A 23566-nucleotide genomic window follows, 5' to 3' on the forward strand; every position below is an offset into this window, starting at 1 on the left:
TTCTTTAACAAAACATTTTTGTCACCAAGGTCTGACTATTTTGGCTCTAAAGAGAGACTGAGCAACAGCGGCCGCTGTGGCCACAAATTATACTTGGTGAATGCTAAAACATATAGAGGGGGAAATCCTACATCACTGTACTGATTCAAATAATTTCATCACTGTTTAAATGCACTTCAAAATGTACAGTGACGTGCACCACTGCTTCTGACTGACTTCGGTTTAGTATTTCAGTCTGTTGCTAGTTCAAGCTAATATGCAGTCCTAAACCAGGCCTATACAAGCACTGTTTATAAAGTTAATCACTCAGCAGGAGATTATTAATTGCGACAATAATGACATCATGAATGTTTCTGTGGTTGTTGTGGCCTTTTAATTATTTCTTTTTATTATTTATTTCTTCTTTCAAAAGTTACATATTCTCCTTAAAAGCTCTTGAGTAGACTTGAGTTGTTGTTGACCCTTGGTAGAAAATTACTTTTAGAAACATCACCATTCAAAGCATACACATCTGTTAATGTCACACTTTATGTCAAGGTCTTTTATGAATTATTTTATAAACCTCCAACATATCAATGTATGAAGATGAGCACCAAACAAACCCCAGCTTTTCATGTTTTAAATGTCTATTGAAACGACTAGCCTTAAACGTTTGAGCTGCAGTCCAGCCAGGAGAAATTAGTGGGGCTTCAGTGCTGTACAGGCACCAAATCATTTTAGGAAATAAATCTGCATCAAGGTACACTGCCCTGCAGGAGAAATCTACTATCTTCTGGATGAAAACTGACTCTGGAAATGAAAATGAATGTTCCATTGTAGACAGCAGAGCTGCAGCTCAACAAGACTAAATAAGCTCTTCCTTTTCTTCATGGGGTGTTGAACAGAGCGCTAAATGGTAATGACAGCATTAGGTAGGAATAAATGTGCCACAACAGACTCCTACAAATATCAGACTGACATAAGTCCACTAAAGACGGCTCCTATGTTTTCACTATGGTGTAATAAAGATATAGCCACTGGCAACAGGTGTCTACCCTCACTCTCATTTTTCATGATATCCTGACACATCAGGCTGTTTTTTCTAGCAGTCTTTTGGAACACAAATCAATGTCAAGGAGTGGAAAGCAAAGGAAAGTGGTGAATAGCGATAATTTCTGGCACACCAGTTCTTTCAGGTATTTAGAAGCTGCAGCTCTACAGGTGAATCACAAATAGCACGCACCACTCATTCAGATCTGTAAGCCTGTACGAGTTCAAGCTTTCAAGCCCACAAGTCTCCCAACATCTCTCCCGCTCCTCACCACTGGGTACACTTCAGCACGGGTGTGATACACTTGATTAGAATGATTGTGGCAAGTATCACTGTCATTGTGTTATCACATAATGACATACATAGCACTAACACAGCGCGTTCAGGCCCATGTGGTGATATAAAGAAAACATTTGGCTTTTTTTATTTTCAAATTAGATGCTATATATCAGTTGGTTTACGCCCCCGCAAGCAATTTCACTTAATTAGGGTGCCTATGTTTTCTCTATGCCTCCCCTAGAGAGCAATGAATTCTTCTCACGTCTGTCATGCACAAATAATTACTGAACTACTCCAAGTCTAGTTGCTTGTGTGGGAAGCAAAACAAAAGTAGAGATTGACAAAGCAGTGGAAATGGCATCTGGTGGAGAACAATTCTATTGCGGTGGATGTTTCATGTGAGAGTGTGTGGCTGTCTGCGTCTAAGTGCCGGGCGTACAACAAAGCCACATTTTCATTCATTTTTCCTCATTACCACCTTTGAGTCACACACCAAAATATGGTCAACTGCTCTTTAACGGACAAGCTCAGGCAAATCTACATTCATTTAGTAAGGAGTGTTGCAGAGAAAAGTAGTGACAACATTTATAACATTTATCACAGTATGTGTGAACATGTAAATGCATGTCAAGGACAATGCACATGTGCTTTTGTGTGTCTATTGAAGCACAGCATTACCATTTTCTGGCCAGCGGGAGGACTGTGCTCCACAGCTCCTCCCCAGTGAAGAGCGGTGATGGAGCCAGCACCACAGACGGGGACAGAGCGGTTCTGAGCGGAGCGGCAGCCTTGTTCGGTGAGCTCTACCCCTGACAGCTGGGGAGCTCTTATCTGAGCATGCGGCTGGAACTGTACTGGCATGCACGCTGCCGACGGCCCCGCCGAGGAGACAGGGATCACAGTGTGTGACGCTGACACACTGCGCGCTCTGCCTCTGAGCTCGGTTGCAGACAACATCTGTCTCTCTCTGGAATCTCAGAAATCCAAGCGCTCACATAAAGAGCAGCTACAATCCTGTAGGTCTGTCAGGTTTGCGGTCAGCATTTGATTCTGTTCTAAGACCAGACTGAGAATAGATACAAGCTATATATCGGGAAAGATTCAGAAACTTTAAGGCATGCATGCATAAAATACACAGCATTCACACCCAGCATGAAAGAGCGTCTGCTTTCAGTTGCTGTTTCCTCATCAATAGCCTTTCATATTGCAACCCTCACTCTCACAAACAAACAGCCCCATACCTAACCACACATAGTGCCATAGTTAAGTGGGCCAGCTGTAGCGTGGCTTCCTGTCAGACCAATGTGGAGGTATCAGGGCCCAGGGCCAGATGCCTGCAGACAAACGTTGGCCACCAGAGGCCCAGCTGGCAGGGAAAACACAAGATAGGAAGGGAGGGAGGAGAAAGCCTCCCAACACCAAAGCAGATCTCGATCTCACTTTCAGTCACAGTACCTTTTTCTGTCTCTCCATATGTTGTTCTTTCACAGTGTTATTTTATATTCTTTATTTATCTGTCCTTATCTTACATCTTTGTACACTGCATTCCCCTCATCTCAATGTTCTCTGAAAACATATTTCAGTTGAGCTACTATTGCATGATTGTTGTCTTTGACAGGGACCAGATAATGCATTTTCTAATAATATCTGAGAGCAGTATTTCACTTCAAGGACTGCATAACCTGTTGTGATGGAAATTTTATATTTTACTGTGTTTACTGTTTTACATTTTATGCTGCATTATTGTAGGCCTATGTTTCACTGTATAGTGTTTGATAATTTTATTATGTTGCAGCTAGGTGAAAGTTCCCATGGGAAAGTAGCTCATTAGAGGGTTTCCTCATTGGACTGTCCTTGATAGGCCTTCATCTCAGGGCAGTTGGTCCCTACTACCTTCCTCCCTATGACAGCTGCGTAAGACCCTTACAGTACTAACTCACCTGTTTCTTCACTGGCTCTTGGCCTGACATTCTGCAGACTGTTTGCACTCTGTATGTCTGTCTGACCCTTTGCAACGAATAAAAACCTTAAAAGATTTCTGGATTGAACTCTTTATTTCAGAAGACTTACTAAAGGGAAATTTCCATTACACCTTTTCTACCTAAGAAAAATGTACCCTCATCTGCAATATCCAGCATAATACATAATCATCCATCCACTCCATGTATATTCTTTCAATATTTATCGCTTTGCACTACTTACATTGCTTAAAACTTACAACAACACTTGAACACTTGTACATTTTATTATAGTAATTTTATTTTTGTAGTTGGTCATCTGTGCTTTTTATTTATATACACCTATTTTGTGGCGTACTTGTCTACATAATAGTCCTGTCTGTTCTTTTATCTTTATTTGGTCAGCTTTGTTGTCCTTGTTCTTAGCTGTTATGTCTATTTCTGTGTAGGTACATCTAGAGCAGTGAAAAAAACGGAGGCAAGTTCCTTGTGCGTACACATACTTGGTAATAATGGTTCTATGGGACAGTGGGGTTGCACAGCGACTAAATAAGTAACTGTTAACATCACAGATGCAAGATCAAGCCCGTAGTTGAAACTGCCTGTTTACACATATACACATACATTCTTTATATAGCGATAAAAATTATTGGGGTGGAAATTGGTGGCTGAATCCTATTTTTCATTCTAGCACCTTGACTTAGAAAACTACATCATCATCCCTCAAAGGTCTTAAAATAATATATTAACAGCAAACAACAAAATAGTGGAAATACACATCTAATTTTCAATAAAGACTTGTTAAATAAGTAGTTATGACCAAACAAAATGAGTAAACCAGGAAGGAAAAAATGAAGCCCCCTTCCTTCCGTAACAGGAAAAAGGTACATAACCCTCCCCTTTTCTGAACCCCACCCTCCCTCATTTTAGTAATTTTAATACAGTCCCATACACAGATCAATACATTCTATGGTAAAGTTTAGGACTCACCGTTCTAACTGTCAGTTCTGGAGGATTGTCATTGATGTCAGTTATGCTGATAAGGGCTGTGGCTGTGTTAGACAAGCCAAAGTTCAAGTTTCCCTCCATGTCGGTGGCCTGGACAATGATAGTATACTGGGACACTTTCTGTAAAAAGAAGCAGAAAAAGAGAAAATATACTCAGGCAATGGTATATCAAATGCTGCAACAAACCGGACACAGGACTCAATCGAGAAATTAATATTTTTGCCATGTGACAATGGCATATTGAGTCATGTGAATGAATAAATAAGTGAATGAATTAATGAAAACCCCCCAAACTACCAGCAAAGCATACACATCTTCCTCTCTTTCACGGTTACCCATTCACTGGAACAACTGCAGTCTGTTAAAACACCTTATTTGCTCAATAACAGATAGTTAACAGCACAGACACACACACACACACACACACAAAGTTGCAAGGGGGGAGCAATGTGCTAGTAAAAGGCCCATCCATTAATGCCTAAAAGTCTTGGCTTTCTGCTGTGGGAACAGACCTGGATCATCACTCATTTTAATGGCGACTCCATCACTTTAAGATGCGCCACAGTGCTGCAGATAATACTGGGAGGTGGACTTACTTAGTCCAGTTACAGCGAGAGTGAGTCACCCGAGAGTGTACTGCAGCACACGCTGCAATATTACAGTGCCATGACAAGAAACACCATCAAACATTAGGCTTTGTTTAGACACAACCAAAAAACAAAGAGGCAGAGAGTCGGTGCATCCACATTTGGGCACAGTGACACTGTCCATGGTGCTGAAAGTTCAGTCTGTCCCTAGGCTCACCATTGGAACGCTGACAGTGTGTGTGCGCATGTGTTTCATCCTAACAGTATAAGCCTATCTGCTTTGTGGTCTCTTTCTCTTCCTATTAATCCATTTGGCTCAAACCTCTATTGTGCCAGAGCAAAGTGAGAGGGTGAGAGAGAATGAATGTCAAGGACAGACCAGGGTTTGATGCACAGGGCCTACGGCTTTGTTCAGCATCCACAACGCATCCTATCGATAGTCTAATGTTCATTTTTTGCTAGATTAGTTTTTGCTGTATTCATCCCGGGGTCACGCTTTCTAACGACTTGACTGCCAGTGGCATTGATGTCAGGGACTGCCTGGAGGAAGAAGAACAAACCCAGGCAGAGGTCTTGTAGGTGTAGATGGGGGAGGTTTTGCTTCCCGCTTAGGTGGCTGCTTCTTTGCTTTTTTATTTCTTCTTTGAGTTGTGGCTTTTTTTCTTTTTTTTCTCCTCCGGTTTATTATGTTCTCTTTGTTAACTCACATTCTGTGCTTCTTTTGATCTCTTGCTATCTTTCTCATCACATCTTGGTTCTTCAGTGTTCTCTGCCTGTCGGTTTCCTATCTGTCTATCTCTCTGTCTGTCTTTCTGCCAGCCTCTGTGTATCTCTATATCTCCTTTCTCCCTCCCACTCTTCGTGAAGGATGCAGTTGATTGTTTGATCAGTCAAACCGTTGAGGCCCAGTTAAAGCACCCAACTGGTGTCATTTAGCTTCTCTCCAAGTCATTATGAAGTGCACAGACATGTTAATCTGCACCAAACCAACCCTATTAATGAAAATCCAATACTGGTTGCCCTTTATTAGACTCATAATGAAATATCAATACCATCTCCTCTCATACAGCGCTTCGGTAAATAGAGCCTCCAATGAATGTCTCTTTCTGCAGACTCATTTAGATCCTGTCACATCAATCTAGAAATAGCACCAGATGGCTGTAGGAAACTAATAGGCCCGAGCTTTGATGGACACCTTTTTCTATGGTCAGGTGAAAAGAAATGACAGGAGCTGAGCCAGCAGGTGGAGCTGTCACACAGTAGGAGGTGTGGTTGATGCATCCTATCCTGCAGGGTTATATCACTCATCTGAGGGTAGTTGTGAGTTTATGGTCTTTCTAGTGCACACATACATATCTGCTAATGCTCCAGTGAGTGGGAACAGGTGGGACACTCATACTCTTACACCGGGTGTACACGTGCATGCATATGCGCACTAAACACACACACACACACACACACACACACACACACACACACACAGAGCCAAGCACACTCTGCTGTCCAAAAGCGGCTACCCTAACAAGTCAGTAAAGGGCTCTCTATGAGTCCTGTAGAAGTGCTGAACAGAAAATCTCTCTGTTAGATTAGAGTCCAGTGCTGGCAGTAGCCCAGACTCCCCTACACGCCTTGAGCCTCACAGACTTAATCTGCAATAGCTGAAAGCCATCAGAGACCAGAGAAACACCTGTACGCAGAGCTCCACCAACAATAAAACCCAACCTACCTTTTTCACATGGAGACCAAATTAGGTAGTTTACTATCTAGCAGACTGAAGACAGAAATAGGAAAATGGCTATCAATGTTAGCTCCTCGACAAGTCAAGCCAAAAAGCAGACGGGACAGGTGGACCAAGCTGGCTGCTCATGATTTGTAAGGAAATGGACTTGTGCTCCAGTGAGACTTTGTTAGCATGAGCAAAGTAGGGGAAGTAATGGCCCAAACATGTAAGGCGATGTCGAGCAAGAAAAAGCAGATAAGTGGTTTTCTGGCAAAACATGTACAGTGGTGAATTAATCATACCTGAGCTAAGTGTGCATTTTCACTTGATGTGCTATTAAGGACCACTCAAGGTAGGTAAAGAAAAAGAGACCAGAAGAATGACAGACTTGCTGTTACTTTTACGTTTGTGGATTGAGTTCCAGCCTGCCAGGCTCCTACTGGCCAAAGTCATTAGCTTGTCACTTACAATCTGTCTCAAATGGCCCAGTACTCGTGGCTAAAACTATAGAGACCAGCTTCCTTCCTTTCTTTGACTACACTCGCTCTACCTCAGTGACCCTCAGAGTCAGTGATCCCCACTTTAGGTTCAGTTCAGCTGTGATCGCTTCAATTAAATGTACGTAATGTATTTGATTTGATGCTTTTCCATTAAATTTTCCATTACTTAAAATCAGTTAAATTTATATCAGTTCAGTTACACATCCACGTCGCCAATGAAAAACTGAGAAATCTATAGCTACAAGTGAAGTGCCTGCAGTTGGGGGGTTCTGAAATTGAAATACAGTAAACTTCTACACAGTTATTTTCAATTTTCACATCTTTTCCCAGTTAGTACCAAAAATATGCACATAAGTCTGTTTTATCTCCATCTTTATTATCCATTCCTCTCTTCATCCCTCACAGGGATGTCTCTCAGGTTGGGTGGAGGACACAAACAGCTCAACACTGGTTTGAAGAGAACACAAGCCAGCGGTGACTTGTTGCAAGCAGCACACTGTTCTCTGAATCCCATTGTAGAGAGAGTCACTCAGATACGTAGGTAAATCTGAGATATAAACTCAGAATCCTCTTGATTAGATACGCCTCCACATTTACGCAAACAGCTCAGAGTCACATACTGGATAAATAAAAGCTGTGAGTCACATATGAATAAAGCTTTTAGAATAAAGCGTGCAACACGACTGGGCATGAACTTTAGTTAATCGTCCAACTGAGCTTTGCAATACAATGGAGAGGACATGATTAAGCAAATATGACCATGATGAACATGTTGTTGTCAGACTTGCTGGCTCCAGCATGTCACGAACAGATAACAATAGTAATGCCAAATAGCATGCAAATATGTCTTGTTCTACAGCAGTCAGGTCTCTCATCAAACAGCAAAACAATGCATATGGTCCCCAAACTCTGGGTACAATAGACCAAGATACCTGTGGAACTTTTCTAACATTTATTCGATTCCAGGCATTAAACAATTACAAAATTAAAATGAAATTACATAAAAAATAAAGGGAAACATCAGTCAGACTCTATGATATGCTGATAGAGTGCTGAAAATCTCTGTCCAGTAGACAATATTAATCACATGCAGGGGAAACATTGTTATAGATTACAATACACTGCATGATTTTGCATTGTATTAGAGCATGTCTTCTGCAGACACCATGCAGAATATTTGACCATAGGTCATTTGGTATTTCCTCCTAATCATTGTCCCACTGGACCCTTATTGGGTCTAACATTTGCTAGGTGAATTCCACAGTAAACAAATGCGATCAAGCACTTTTCAAGAACAGGCTGGTGTCAAAAAGTCATCAAGGGATTGTCCATGTGTAAAACTGAAACAGATAGAATCGACATAAGAATGGACTTGCAAATATCTGCAAATTCATCCAAGAGCTGTTGAAAGGTCATTGTCAAATATGGATCATTAAATTAGTGAATGACCAAAATAGAAAAGCATTATCTGCATCTACAAGAGAGAGTGGAAAGACATGGTTTGAAACCAGAGGGGCACAACTGCAACAATTCAGACTTTTCTGAATACAAAACCAAGTCCAATTCAGTAACAGCTAGGTGAACATAATAAGGTGGATATTGAGTATATATTTACTTGATTGAATGTTGGCTTCAAGCAATCAACATCCACCTACATGCACCAATATTCCTCATTCAGCAACCCACTCACAATCCCCTGATGGCTTGGCTGTCTGGCTCCTGGAGCTTTGTTGCTAGGTGGCGAGTTAACATAACTCAGCGTCTCTGAGACAATAAAGCCCCAGACCCATTTAGGATGTCTGCTCTCAGCCTGTATCCCTGCAGATCCTAATGGAGCCAGACTGCGGGCACTCATGTCCTTCAGGCAGTCCAGGAGATGTCTTAATAGACGGCAAGACAGTCCAACAAAGAGCTGGCAACAGCCTGGTGGACCGCCTGGCGCGGGGCCACACCACGCCATGCCACACCAGACCATTCCAATCCAGGGCTCATGGGAGATTGAGACAGCCTGGGGTAATGAAAGACAACAGCTCTGCCTGCCAGTGGAACCAGAGCCCTGGAAAGAGGACACAAAGGGAGAACATCCACACCAGCTGTGGCACCCTGACATCCCCCCACTCTGCTACCTGCTGCACCAGCGTTGTACTTCATTAGAAATGGATTTCTTCCATAGTAGACTGACAGACTAATCTATTTTTAGTACAGCATTTATAGAAACAATTATACAGTACATAACTGTTTAAACCCTAACCTAAACCTTCCCCTACTCCTATTCTAATCTTAATTCTGTTCCCCAACCCCTTAAATGCAGTTCAACAGAAATACAAAACATGAAGCCACAACCACATACAAATAGCCTTGTAATACTCAAAATTTAGTGAAACACACATGCATAGCATAGTCCAGCATGTCAGCGTGTGGGCAGGGGCATGTGGAACCATGTGAGGTCAGGGCAGGAGAGGGGTTATGGGCGGTGAGTGAGGGAAAATAATTGGTATTCAGCTGTGTCAGAGGTAAGTGATACCAGGCTAACCTCTATGTACCCCCTGGTCTCCTCAACACGAGAGAACCTGCTTCACCCCTTAATTAGCACATGAATATTCTAATTAGACACCAGCATGGTGGATGAGGATTAGCTCAGGTGTGAGAGAAAGTGATGGGAGTGAAGACAGAGAATATGAAGTATGTGCTGAAATGGTGATTATATGAGTATTGATATATTCTTATGAGTATTCAGCATCTATGCAGGAAGTATCATTATTCATGTTTTTGTCTATAAGCGTGTGTACATCACTCTGGTTGCAGTGATCCAGTTTGACACACTGGATCTTATTCACCATATTTGCAGCTTCTCCTCACAATGTGTGAGGACGTACCCATGTGCCTGGGATAGTTTGTATGTTTGTGTTGATGACCTTGACAGCAGGTGGGTGAACTCCCAGGTGTGTCCCAGTTTTAGTGGGAGGATCAGAGGCAGGTGGGACTGAGCCTGGCTTGATGTGTCCAGATTAATGAGCTTTCCCTCACTCACATCAGCTGCTACTGCTGCTGCCTGGGCCAAGCTGGAAACAGGGACACAGAGCTGGCTCGCATTCACTAGACTCATTTATACTGTCCCACAAATGTATCACACTATCATGGCATGCCAGCGCCAAATAAAATTTGGATAAGGAACAAGCATTGATGTATTGTATTCGTCTGCTTTCAAACCCTTTTTGTTCTTGAGATTTTAACGGTAATTATTCTCCAAATACGCTCGCCTTACTGTTGGTAAAATCCTGTTTTAAGTGTTGCCTGGCCAGTTTAGTGCCGAAAGGGACCAGCGGGACTTCTCAGAATATAAACATTATGAGACACACTCAGCGGTGCTTTTATGCCCACAGTAAAATCACCCAACTAAGTTATGAGGTTGAGCTTATCCTCATAATGGCGGCATATTAATTCGAACGTTACTCTGATTTTGCCAATTGTATTTTCTTCCATCTTGCACCACAGAGAGATAAGGGAAGGTTTGTGTGTGTGTGTGTGTGTGTGTGTGTGTGTGTGTGTGTGTGTGAGAGTGTGAGTGAGAGAGAGAGAGAAAGAGAGAAAGGCTGCAGGATGAACAATCCCCAATTGAACACTACTGCCCATAGCCACCTGATGCAGCTTGAGATAAACAAAAGTCGGGCCTGCGTGACCTCCCTCATTAGTAGAATAAGAAAGAAGATGGAGCAGGGACAATGTGTGTTGTGGTGGTGTTGATGTGTGGGTTGGCAAATAACCACAGCAAGCAACAGATGCACACCAGTAGTGGATGAGACAAAAGAAGACAATGAAGAGAAAGCTCCCGTGACCTTGTCAGCAGAGAGGTGCTGGATTTGTGTAGCCATTATATCTGTCTTGCTCTGTGCACTGAGACAAACATTAAATATCATTACACTATATTTATTTAGGGTGAGTGCTGCTGAAATTGACCTTGACTTTTTTTAAAGCTTTAGTTGCATTCAGGGATGATATTAGGATTTGTGAGGCAGGAATTTTACAGAATTATATACAGAAAAGTCATATATTTCGTTGTACCAACCTGATGGTAAAAAACCCCCCAACATTATTGACCGGTGAAATTTTAACTTTTAACAATTTTGGTTTTGTCTCTGCAGAAAGGCTGTGTAAAATAATGAATGAATGAATGGCTGTTCCTTCTCGAGTGTGTGGGATATGGGGAAGGAAGTAGCTGGTTAGTCAGAATGGGCATCCTGGTGGGGTGGTCAGAGAAAGAAAAGTAAGAAAAGAAAAGAATGTAAAGAAAAGTTTGCTTAGCTTAGTATAAAGGCTGGAAACAGCTAGCCGTCCTCTGTCTAAACTTTTATTGCATAGGCTATGACTTTCTGTCTCTCATCATTTCCTGTCTGTCTCTATACTATCAACTGTCCAATAAGAAGAAAAAAAAAGACTATCAACAGTACATTTAATTGCACTGATTGACATTTCCTGCCAGACTACCAGATGTTAACTAGCTCAACCCCAGGACATGAAGTTGAGCAACAGGATGCAATTCGGACTAGAGGAAGCCGAGATCTGCTCTGGCTGGCTCTGGTCTTCTTTAACCACTGGATGTATCAACCAAACTGCTGAGGGCCAAAAGAATGATGATACGACATCAAGTTACTGAATATTAGCCAAAGTTTTATCTTAAGGCCGGGTGTACACAAATGAGACACAGAATGATGAAATTATGGGAGTAACTGGGATACATGCATATACATAGATGATACTGACCTCTCTGTCCAGGCCGGCTGCTACTGTGACTATGTCTCCAGTCTCGCTGTTGATGGTGAACATGTTGGGGATGGGGCTGTGGGGTGTCTGTGAGAGGATGCGGTAGCGCACCATGCCGTTAGCTGTGGTGGAGTCGTCCGAGTCGGTGGCTGTCACCTGCATCACAGACGAGCCTGTGGAGAGAAAGTTAGTAAGCTAGGAGTAGGTGGCATAAATCAGTGCACACAGCACCAGAGGAGGTCAAGTTGGGCAAAAAAAGTAAGACAGAAAAACAGGCAGGCAGCATTCATTAAAAATACAAATATTCACTTATTTTGAAAACACATGCGGCAAAGTGAAGGTTTCTTGTAAGCCCATTACTGTTAAGGAATTTGCAGAAAATATCAAAGAGAAAGAAGGTGGTTCAAAAGACAACAAACCCATTTATAAACAAGAAACAAGTCACTCAGACTTTGCAAAATTGCTGTGACATTCTCTGTTCTTTGGCAAGTGACTTTTAGAGCGAGTGCTATTACAGAGCGGAGTACAAAAACACAAACAAATCTGTTAAATAAGCCTATTTTAAGCTGTGCTGTTTTGTCCTCTGTATATAGCAAGCTAGTGGGGCAAAGTTTCCACCTCTACAGAGTCCATTTAGTAATGAGCAGTGCTGGGTCTTCTGCCATTTCCACCATCCATTATTTCAGCCTTCAGCGGCACCGTGGCTGCCCTTAATGCTCCAATGCTCTCTCCCTATTTGTCTTAGAATCACGGATAAACACTGCCATTTAAGGCAGACAGCACAGAGGTGGTGAGGGAGTGTGTGTGTGTGTGTGTGTGTGTGGGTAAAGAGTGTATGTATGTCTGTGTATAGTTACAGGTACATGTGTGCATCTGTATGCATGTGCGTGTGTTCATCCTCACAGCACGTATCAGGGTGAGAGGCCCTGTGTCACCGCATCTTCCCTGAGCAGAATTATTGATTTGCACGAGTTTGTCAGCTGGGCTCACAAATGCGACCAGGCAATTAGGAGCACTTTGTGCTGGAAAGAGGAGAGATCACCTCGCCTCTCTCACAGGGTTCTGTGAAAATGTCACTTTCCATCAGGCAGCCATTTACAGGCAGCTCCTGCTCCAGAGAGAAAAAGACTGTCAACTCGCAGGAGGGGGACTGCAGAGAGAAGAGATGGCTGCAGCACTAACATGCTTGAATGAAAAGACTGTGTAAGTGTAGACAAATCTAAAAAGAGGGAGACAAGGAAATAGGAGTTGAAGTATGAAAAAGAGATGGGGAATCGGAAAAGGACAAAGTGGTCATTATAAAGCCTACATTTCTTGTCAAAATGAACTAGAAATCCATAATTTGGATACAATTTCTGATGTTTTTAAAAAATATACCACCGCTTTCATGTTAGTGGGCACCAAAAAGCATCTCAGCAACTAATGCATTAGCACTCTGGTTACCTCAGAGGGCACGATGGTGGGTGGTGGGTGCTATGCTGAGCAGGCACCAAACCAGCGATGTTCAATTATCACAATTAAAATTTGTCAGCAAAAAACACATCTTGTATATTTAGTGTGCAGCAGAAGTAAGAAAGTAAAGCTTTGCTTCACCACCTTCAAATCTGAAATGTAAATTTCTACATTTACAAGCAGGTGAGCTGCTGGACTCGTGGTAGATACAGCAGCCCCTTGAGGGTCTGGGTTGTTACAGGTGTCTTCATTCCATTAATTGGGCCTAAACGGCACCATCGTTCCTGTGACAGCCTGTATGGACAGGATATTGTAGCCTCGATTTCTATTTCAGACGTCATTAAGTTCCAAAACAAGATTTATCACTTTGTCCAGCAAGGAAAAGAAAAGAGTCCTAAAGACAGGAAGAAGAAAAACAATTACTGCTATTCTGCGAGGACAGCGCCAATACATAAGGAGGGAGAGGATGTGATGTTGAATCACACATCACTGCTACCTTTCATTGCAATAAAGAGGATTCAGTGATATCATGATGGTGCGCTTTTAGATCCAAAAAGGGGTGGCCATGCCTGAAAGGGTTCATCTCTGGGCATGTTTAATTCCTCCTTAATTTGAACACTAATTCCAAATCCTAATTGCTTTTCCGGTGAAATCGCTGGAGCTGAAAATTTTACTGGTGGCAGGCGCACATATTGTCAGCCATTTTGCTCATGTGATTTGAGATCACCGGTGAGGTCTATCTGCTGCCTAAACATTAATAAGCCAGAGTTAACATCTGCCTCCCAATGAGAGGGAAGATGGGGAAGATGCATAGAGATAGACAGAGTGAGCAGTAGCAAGGAAGTACACACAGAGATGCAAAGACAGGAAGCTGAGGAGGAAATTGCAAAGCAGAAAAAGAAAGTGGAGACCAGAATAGAGGTGAGAGGATTTATAAAGACCACTAAAAGCAAAAGTACAAGGGGAAGTCAGGGAGTGAAAGGGGATGGACGGTGTAAGAGGATAATGACTCTCATTAGTGGTGGAAGATAGAGGTTGAAAGATTGACCACAGTACAGTAGATAGAGAGCAGGAAGGAGAAGTGGAGGTTGAGAGGTAAGGGAAGAACGAGAAAAGGTTGAAACCTGGTGAATCTTGGGGGAAGTGATAAAGGGGGCACACTGTGTTCACACAAGAGCCTCTAATGGAGCCCACTACTCTCTGAGGACACAAGTACACAGTCAAACCATTCAAAAACAGCCGCTGTGAATGAGGTCAGAAACATTCATAACTCGATGCAAAGGCCAGATCAAATGCACCTTTTACCTTGATCACTGTTACTGCATGATATCCATGCCTGTGGCTCTCTACCTGCTGAGTCTTTTTCAGAGAAACATGGGCTAAAGCCTGTGCCAGTGCCAAGAGTAAACAGCTAAATGTTTTCCCTTCATTTAGCCCTCAGAAGCAAGTTGAAGCCTTCAGGCTTCAGGCTCATGTATCGTAGTATTTACAGCCTTCGGCCATCCTAACTGACTGTACAGAAAACCGATGGCCATGACCCCAAGCCTTCAATGCTGTGAAATTATCCAGGAGATTCCATGTTTCTAGGATGAGGAACACTGAGGATATTATGAAAAGACAGCGTTCATATAAACATTTACAAAGGACAGTTTGAGGACAGGTCAGAAGACGTTTTGACAGCATCCCAATGGCAAAACGGACTATACGAGAAAACACAGAATTACAGATGCTGGTGGAACTGAAGCTAACTAGTAAAGGTGGCAAGACATCTACTTTATAACAGACATACTGGTCCAATACTGATGTGCCGGTGAGGTGGCGATGCTAACCACTGATGCTCAGTGTAAAAATGTGGCTCTGTGAGAAACACCTGCTCACTAAGTCTAGGTCCAATACGGATTGAAATATGGTTGTTCTCTTCCATCTCTCGCCTCCATCACTCCATCTACCCCCTCCTGCGTCTGTCCCTAATTACCCCCCCCCGCCCCCGCCCCAAGGCAAGATAGAGCGAGAAAGTCACTTAAATCTCTCTGCAACTCTTAGCAAACTCTTTACGAGCGAGAAAGAGAGGCGAGAGAAAGAGAGAGAGAGAGAGACATCCCCCCTGTCCACCCCCTTAGGAGGGCAAATCGACTGTGAGAGAAGGCACTCAGCTGCTGGTTTTGATCTTGCACTCTCATTTCCGAAGGCCTTTTTGAGAAAGACGGTCCATAAAAGAGAACAACTTGCTGTCAGAGTCAGGGAGAAGGGGGGGGAATGAGAATGACAGAACATCACAGGGCAGATGTTCTGAGTACACTACAGCCTCACACCAGCCGTGCCATATTGACAAATCTTTATGACGCCACTTAACACAACACAAGGGCTGTCTCATGTCACTGTCCTGAAGATTTAATAGAAATTCTGATAATTGAGAGAAAATGTCAGAGGTTGTTAAGGTATTTTTTCATTTTGTGTGTGTGTAAACTGTACTGTATGTTAGCCTGAGCTTGTACAACAGCTCTTGAGGCCACAGTTGATTTTTTTCAAGTGATTTTTTATGATACTAAATGAGAAGAACTACCAAAAGAACCTATTTCCAGACATTTAGCAGGTTCCCAGGATAATCCTCCTAGTTTCACATCGAATCCCATTTATTCCTCATTAACAAGAGCTGAATGGGATCAGATAGCTCATTTTGTCATGTACTGTTTTGTTACGTATGATTACCTGCACAAATTAAATTCTATTAGTCAAAGGTTCATTTGGTGCTGTGCGGGAGCCCGGTGGCAGAAAGTGACAAATGAAGCCGTTTCAAACTGATCCTGGCTGACGTTTGATCGGATCTCTCCCTACGTAACATCTGGTAAACGTGATAAGGGTGGTTCCCTGCAGGTTTCCATCTTTGATAGCTTTCACGCAGCGCTAGATGTGAAGATGTGTTGTAATGCTTCAGAGTACCTTTGATATCTGGGTATAGATACAGAATGTGATACTACTTCATCTTTACACATATCCCCTCTTTGCTTGGTATTTAGAAGAAAATTAGGGGCCACAGATTTTTACTGAACAACCATTTCGATAGTAAATATTAGAAATTGGATAATTCATTGTGCAATTGAGGCCAGTATTTGTTGACGTTTCACCACTGTTTAAACCTACTGTCGACAATGGGAGACAGACATTTGAGATATTCCAGCAGCATCGCCGGACACTCTGGCCAAAGCAGCACCTGTCAGCTGCAAAGCTGCGATAGGTTTCTGTTGCCAGGATGGAAAGAGAGTGTGTCATCTGGAGTAAACACTCAGGGATTTCAATGGTCATCCTTCGATTGTACAGAATTGTGAAGCCAAATGCAAATTCTGGATGCACACTGGAGATCAGTGAAGCTCAGCTGATTGCTGCACCTTATTGATCTGGTGGCTAGTTAGTGGGACAAATTTATATTTTTAAGAAGCCAGGTGAAGTCCTGTACTGGGTCAGAAAGTATCAAAAAATAGACCAGCACCCGAGGTGATCTTCCGGACAGGCAGAAGTGAAGACTGAAAGAGAGAAGAGAGTCTGAGGCGCTCCTGAGCAAAAAATAAATTTTCTACAGATTCCTCTCTATTTTAGTTCAGATAGCGCTTTTATTGAATCTTAATATTTTGGAAATTGTCTAAGGTTTTGGGATCCAATGTAGCAGAGTTAGTCTGAAGACAGGTGCATATAAAAGAGTTTAGTCAAAGTCAGACTTGGTGTTATAGATAAGTGCATACTTTACATTTGGTCTTGTATCCAGTTCTGTGTCTGCAGTGCTGCTGTATATAAAAACCTTCAGCAAAACTGTGCGGCAATTAAAGTGTCGAGGTCTAAACTGGGTCCATTATTAATGAGTAAAATATTTAACTTGCAGCGTATATATTAAAAGCTTAAACTGCCCAGAAAAGTATAAACTGTCTCCTTGAACCAACACTGAAGATGACTTGCAGTCGTTCCTGTTTTCTTCCAAATAAACAGGCAATAAGGACAACACAGCTCCGCAGCCCATTTTCCTAATTAAAATTCATCAATTCAGAGACTAATGACAGAGCAAAGGAAGATAAAAAGCGCTCCGCACACAATATGCTTTTTGACACCAAACTCTAAACACCTGATGTTGTGTTCTCCACAAACACGTTACATGGCAGTGATAACTTAATGAAGAGCAGAGCAATTACATAACTTCAGAGCAATTGTACATAATGTAATATATTTCTTGTTAATTGGTCTCACAGATTCTATTTTGTTCAAAACAAAATTTAATTCAAAGACTTTTGTCACTGCATGCTCTCACTTTAAACTAAACCGAGATTATCAGAGTGAAAAACGAAGAAAGTAGCTTTTGGACTGTCTGGTTGCCCTCGCTAATTAGGGGCGCTGTATATAGATCCACGCTCTACTGAGGAGTAACCAGTGTTCACACACGCACACAAAGTAAATCCCATACTCGTGCACACATATACACACACGCGCGCACACACACACACACACGCATGTACACGCACAACATGCTTTCCTATATTGTTTACAAATCCCCCTGAGATTAAACTTTGCAGCAGAACAATATCTGAACGCTGTGAAGACAAACATGGGTCCTTGGGGTCTGATTGTTAGAAACAAGAGTTCTTCCAGTCAAGAGAGCTACTTGCACATTCTTCTCTCGTCTCTGGCTTTGCTCATCTCTGTTGCCTGATTCTGAGGGAAGGTCTACATCTCTCCATGCTCTGCAGAATCTGATAATGATGCATCCAGCCAAGACACTGCAATACAAATGTCTCGTGAACTTGTCCTTGTTTGTACGAGCCGAAAACTTCAAGAGTCACGTCAAATTCACACCTCAAAATGTTGGCTGGCCACACAAGTTTATTCAAGGATACTCAAGTAAGTAAGATTGAAACATTAGGGTGTTTCTGACGGGCCCTCTGGAGACGGAAATGAAAAAAAGAGCATCAGATTGGTCAAACCTACACTGCAAAAACTAAAATCTTAGTAAGATAAATAATCTTAATTGAAGGCAAAATATACTTGTTTTCAAGATATTTCTTCTTATCAGGCGGCTTTTATGTTAGAGAATTTCACTTGTTTCAAGTTTTTTTGGCCTTAAGTAGCAAGTGAAATATTCTTGTTCTGTTGGCAGATAATTTTGCTTATTTTAAATAATATTTCCCCCATTTTAATGCTTTTTCCCTTGTTTTTGAGAGCTCACTTTTTGCAGTGAAGAAACATTGACACTGAAAAACAATGTAAATTGGGGCAAGCCGTGCAAGCATCTTTAAGCTTTCCAAATAAACTTAAATTTGACGCTAATCATTTCAAATGCCTTTGAAAGTTTTTACAGTGCACCGAAGTAGAGGGACGCAGAGAGACTCGAATATTTTAAAAAGTTAAACATGTAAACAGTAGGGTGTGGTGATGGTGCAGTGGATAATAACACATTCCTTTGGTGTAGGTAGGTAGGCGTGCAACCTCTGACATAAATAGCAATTGAGAGTTGCTTTGGATAAAAGTGTCAGCTAAATGTAATGTAAACGGGATTTTTAAGCAATGAAAAGTGTTAAATTTATTCGTGTCATTGTTAGCATTTTAAACTAATCCAATGAAACAATTTAGCTTTTCAGAAATCAGTCCCAAGCACAACTGCAAATGGATTATTGCATTATTAATCTTCTGCAGAGTATTGGCTCCAGTCCCCCCATGACCCTGTATGGATAAGCGGTTGAAGATGATGGATGGATGGATGGTAATCTTCTGCAGAGTGCAGCACAGAAGCCCCAAAAGTGGCAGTGTAAGTGGGGATTTTTATGTGCATTTATTTAAATTGTAACATTACACAATTTAAATAGATACAAATGGAAATGATTACATGCTTGTATTTATAGGTATTTTATGGCTTTCATTGTGACTCTGAATATGCAGCTTTCCCTCCTATAAGAAAAACAACAGCACTTCCTGTTCACTTTTTTAGTGTCAATGCAAACTCTGTTGTTGAGACAAACCTAAATCTGATGCAAATATGAAACTCTTTCATTACAGGAAACAGTTATATGCAAAAGTAAATTCTCTAAAAGGAGCTAAGCCATCACAGTGAACAACATGCATGCTTTTGTTTAGTTTCGTCATTGCTTGGTGAGGCAGTGTAGATGCACAGTTCAGCATTACCTTGCAGCTACATCTACAAGGAGCAGAAGTAACTCTTACCTGGTTTAGACCCTTCAGCCACAGAGCCGTTGTACACCTGGTTCTGAAACTCAGGTCGGTTGTCGTTCATGTCGATCACATAGATGTAGAGATCGATTGGATTCTCCACCTGGTTACCATTCATGTCCACTGCATGGGCTCGCAGCTGTGAATATACATAAATGCACACAAAGATAGAAGGGGTCATTGGCATTCAACGCTGAATATGAATTTGCTTGAATGAATATTCAAAAAATAGTTCAGCTGACAACAGGCCGTTGGCTTTGTTGACATGAAACTCTGCAGACTGTCTGGACTGGAACAAACTCAGCACACAGCACAACTTTGACTTTGTTAATTGGCAACTTCATTCAACTGGCAAATGTTCTGTTTCCTGTCTGCCAACGGGGCATGAGTATCCTGTTGGTATCTTGGCACAGACCACAACAACACAGAAAGGGGCAAAGTAGTGAAATGTTCCAGACACACAAACAACACCTATTTTGTTGTTAGCACAGCCAGAGGCCTAAAAAATATCAGAGAGGTGTTGCTGCTCAAGCTGTGGTTTCTTTTTGTTCGGGGAGAGTGTTTGGTTCAACAAAGCCAGCCATTTGGATGGATGTCTCTGACTGATGAGCTGTTCCTTGACAATTCACAGTGTGAGAATAGAGAGAGACGAGAATGAAGAAAGAAAGCGGCGTGGGGGAAAAGGCGAATGAGATGGGAAGGAGAGGAGGCGAGTGACTGAGCCATGTGCAAGTAAATGAGAGATGAAAACACAAAGAGGCAGTATGGGGGTGTGGGGGCTTGAACAGGGAGGACTGACAAAAGCAATCATCATCTACAGTGAGATGTCTTAATCTCCACTACTGCTGTTACACACCCTCTACTCCCCACCAATCCCCACTAATGATATCTAACATAACGCAAAGCTTTGTAATAGCCCTGGAACCAAACCAGCACTGTTTCCCGTGACTTATTCTCACTCAATTGCCTAAATTCATATCCTCTTCAGAAATGTTATTCAATCACTGCTTGGCTTGGTAAGAGGAGAAGGGCTCTCAGTCTGGCTAAAACTGACACACTGGCAGCCACATATTTTGTCTGCCACAACACAGTTGAGGAGGAACTACCTGCCAGCCTATTTACAGAAAGTCATGATGTATTGTGGGGCGACATGAACGATTGAATGGCGGCACCTGCCTTCACCGAAACACAACTAATCATGTCGGCTTTTGTGCCTGCCTGTCAGGGATGTATCAAAACATACCCAAACACGCACCCGCTTGAGCATTCACACATGCATCCAGACACCCATTCAGACACATGTTTACGCAAATTAACATGGGCTCCGACACAAGCGCACAGACACACACTGGGGAGACACACACGGCCAATCAAAAGAGCCCTCTTCAGCTACTTAATGATCCTCAAGATGCTAGTTTTCGATTGGCTGAAGCACAGCAAACAAACATGGAGACGAGATCCCAACAAACAAACAAGCCCAATCTGTTTTCTCGGCTGTGAACAGTGGAAGCTGAGGGATGTGTGACTGTGATATGTGTGACTGCCTCAGTGCATGGTGGGGGGTATGTGTGGGAATGTGTGACAATGATTTTTGTCTTTGTCTTAAACAGTGTTTTATGTGTGTATGATTTGTCATTTCTGCCTATGGATTTATGTGTGTACATATTTTCTTATTTTCCTATACGTCTATATGCTCTATATTCTGTCTGTGTCTGTGGGCTCGATGGAGGAATTGGAAATGTGATCTGAAGGCCTGGAGGAGTGTGTGCGATACACAGACTACAACTGTTTGTGTGTGAACTGGCATCAGTATTCTGCAGGGTGAGCTTTAGTATGACAGGACCAACCACAGAGGAGAAATACAATTTGTATTTGGCCCATTGGTCCCCTTACCCAATAGAACCATACTTGCATAGTACTTTGTAAATCTGAGACAATTCTGCACTTTATGTGGTGCTTTTTTCATTCTCAAAATAACTACCTATCAATGTAAAAGTATTTGGCTGCAGCCTAGCAGGTGGCCACCGCTGTTACGAGAAGAGCCACATGTAACGTTAGGGGTAACTTTGTCGGGGAGACCCAGGTAGGGATCGGCTGCGTATCTGGTGGGATTTGAACGTGTTTTCTATTATCTTTTATACATACATGTGTACAAAATACTATGAATGCAACAACTGTATAGAGTTGTGTTTTGTTTAGTTTGGGTTGCAGGTAGTGAGTCACTGTCTTGGTGGTTTTCTTTTCCTTGTTTTGTTCTGTTCTGTTCTGATGGTCTGGTTTAGAGTTCATCCTGCGTCTGGGATAAACTTGCCCACTGACTGTGAGCTCCCCTTGCACTGGGTTAATGTGTCTGCTGGTCGTTATATTTACTGCATATCAGCTAGTGTGTGTTTTATGGGCTCATTGATATCTCAGCCAACCTGTCTCTTTGTGCTACAAATTGTTTTAATACCTATTTTTTGGATTAATAAAAAATTAGATTTTAATATAACTACTTTCCAGTCATACTTGCCTTCAGGGTGCTAGGGACCTGTTGTTTGTGGCTCCAAGGGGGGCCTCCAAGGGGGGGCTACACTATCTTCCTATTTCTTAGCTGTCCATCAATTGTATTTCACCTCCATTTATTGTATTTCACCTATTTAACCAAGAATGATAGAGCTAGAGACTGATGTAATGAATTTCTTGGGACCACTGTGTAGTAGGATTAGGGTAGTTTAGCTTTTAGGGTTTTCTATATGTAGGTTAGAAATTATACTGTAGATTGTAGATATTTAGACAATGTGTTAGTACTTCAAATATTTGCTTAGTGTTAGGGCCCCTATGTAGAAGCTTCAGATAGCTTAAAAAAGGTGTCCCTTTTCACAAATCATTGTTTCTAATGGTTGTACTTCTATTTTAATGTTTTTGAAAAAACTAAACTGAACTGTACTAAACTGAACTGAGCTTGGTATTGTGCAGCGACTAAAACTAACACTGAAACTAATAAAAACTAAACTAAAACTAAGCATTTTCAAAAACTAAAAACTAAACTACTACTGTGTAGAGACACATCCATGTATCAATGCGATGTGAGTAAAGGGACATAATGGCAAGCACGAGAGCTCAAGAATTCAATTAACAATCTTATGGCCGGCGGGATGAAACTGTCCCTGAGTCTGGTGTTGAGGGTCTGGATGCTGTGGTGCCGTCTGCTGGGCAGCAGCAAGCAAAACATTTTGTGGTATGGGGGATTGGGGTCTCTGATGAACCTGTTGGTTGTAGAGTTTCTCCATGGATGGCAGTTTATCCTGGTTATATGCTGAGCAATTTTATCCGCCCTCTTTAGAGCCATACAGTTGAAGTTGGTGTAATTGCCTTAGCCTACCAGACTACCAGATACTACAGTATACAGATAGTCACGATCCTCTCACTGGTGCACCTGTAGATTTGCTGAGTATTATGGAGTCCATGTTGTCTCCAAAACCTGTGGTGGAAGAATAACCCTTGCCTCACAGTCTTTGTGACGGTGTTGGTGAGTACTGGTCAGGTCCTCGCTGATGTAATCCCCAAACAACCTGAAGCTGCTTACTCTCTCCATCGTAGTACCATTGATGGTGATGGGGGCATGTCATATTGTCGTTTACTGTAGTCCACAATCAGCCCCTTTGTTTTGCTAATGTTGAGATGGAGGTTGTTATCCTGGCACTAAGGTGTCAGGGCTCTGACCTCCTCACAGTAGGCCATCTCATTGTCGTCGGTGATCAGGCCGATGTAATCAGCAAACCTGATGATGTTGTTGGAGCTGAGGTTAAGTAAAAACTCTTAACCAGGAGAACAACTCAGTGCTGACAACACAAACACCAACTTTAGAGGGCTGAATAGGCTGGTAGATAAAATCCAATTTTATCAGTTGGCCTGCACTATAATTCACTATAGTACAACAGTTACCATGGTCAAAATACATGAAACAGATTTTAATTTCATAGATAAACACTGAATATTTTAATAACATCTTGACCGCCGAATTGGAAATGTCTGTGGTTTTCATTTCAGAAATCTACTAACCTTATTTTTACAATCAATAAGAA

The 23566-nt window shown here is 42.1% G+C and overlaps 1 protein-coding gene across 8 annotated transcripts in view; it reads right to left on the minus strand.

Annotated features, from left to right (window-relative positions):
• cdh4 (cadherin 4, type 1, R-cadherin (retinal)) overlaps positions 1-23566 on the minus strand; it is a 203171-nt gene that overhangs the window by 17405 nt on the left and 162200 nt on the right. For all 8 annotated transcript variants that reach the window (XM_046076610.1, XM_046076613.1, XM_046076612.1 and 5 more), the window contains 3 exons: positions 19494-19638; positions 11844-12016; positions 4258-4395 (listed from right to left, as the gene is read on the minus strand). In XM_046076610.1, coding sequence (XP_045932566.1) covers positions 4258-4395; positions 11844-12016; positions 19494-19638 — 456 coding nt within the window. The remainder of the gene's footprint in view (positions 1-4257; positions 4396-11843; positions 12017-19493; positions 19639-23566) is intronic.

Source organism: Micropterus dolomieu, linkage group LG18, assembly GCF_021292245.1.
Source record: "Micropterus dolomieu isolate WLL.071019.BEF.003 ecotype Adirondacks linkage group LG18, ASM2129224v1, whole genome shotgun sequence".
Taxonomy (NCBI): domain Eukaryota; kingdom Metazoa; phylum Chordata; class Actinopteri; order Centrarchiformes; family Centrarchidae; genus Micropterus; species Micropterus dolomieu.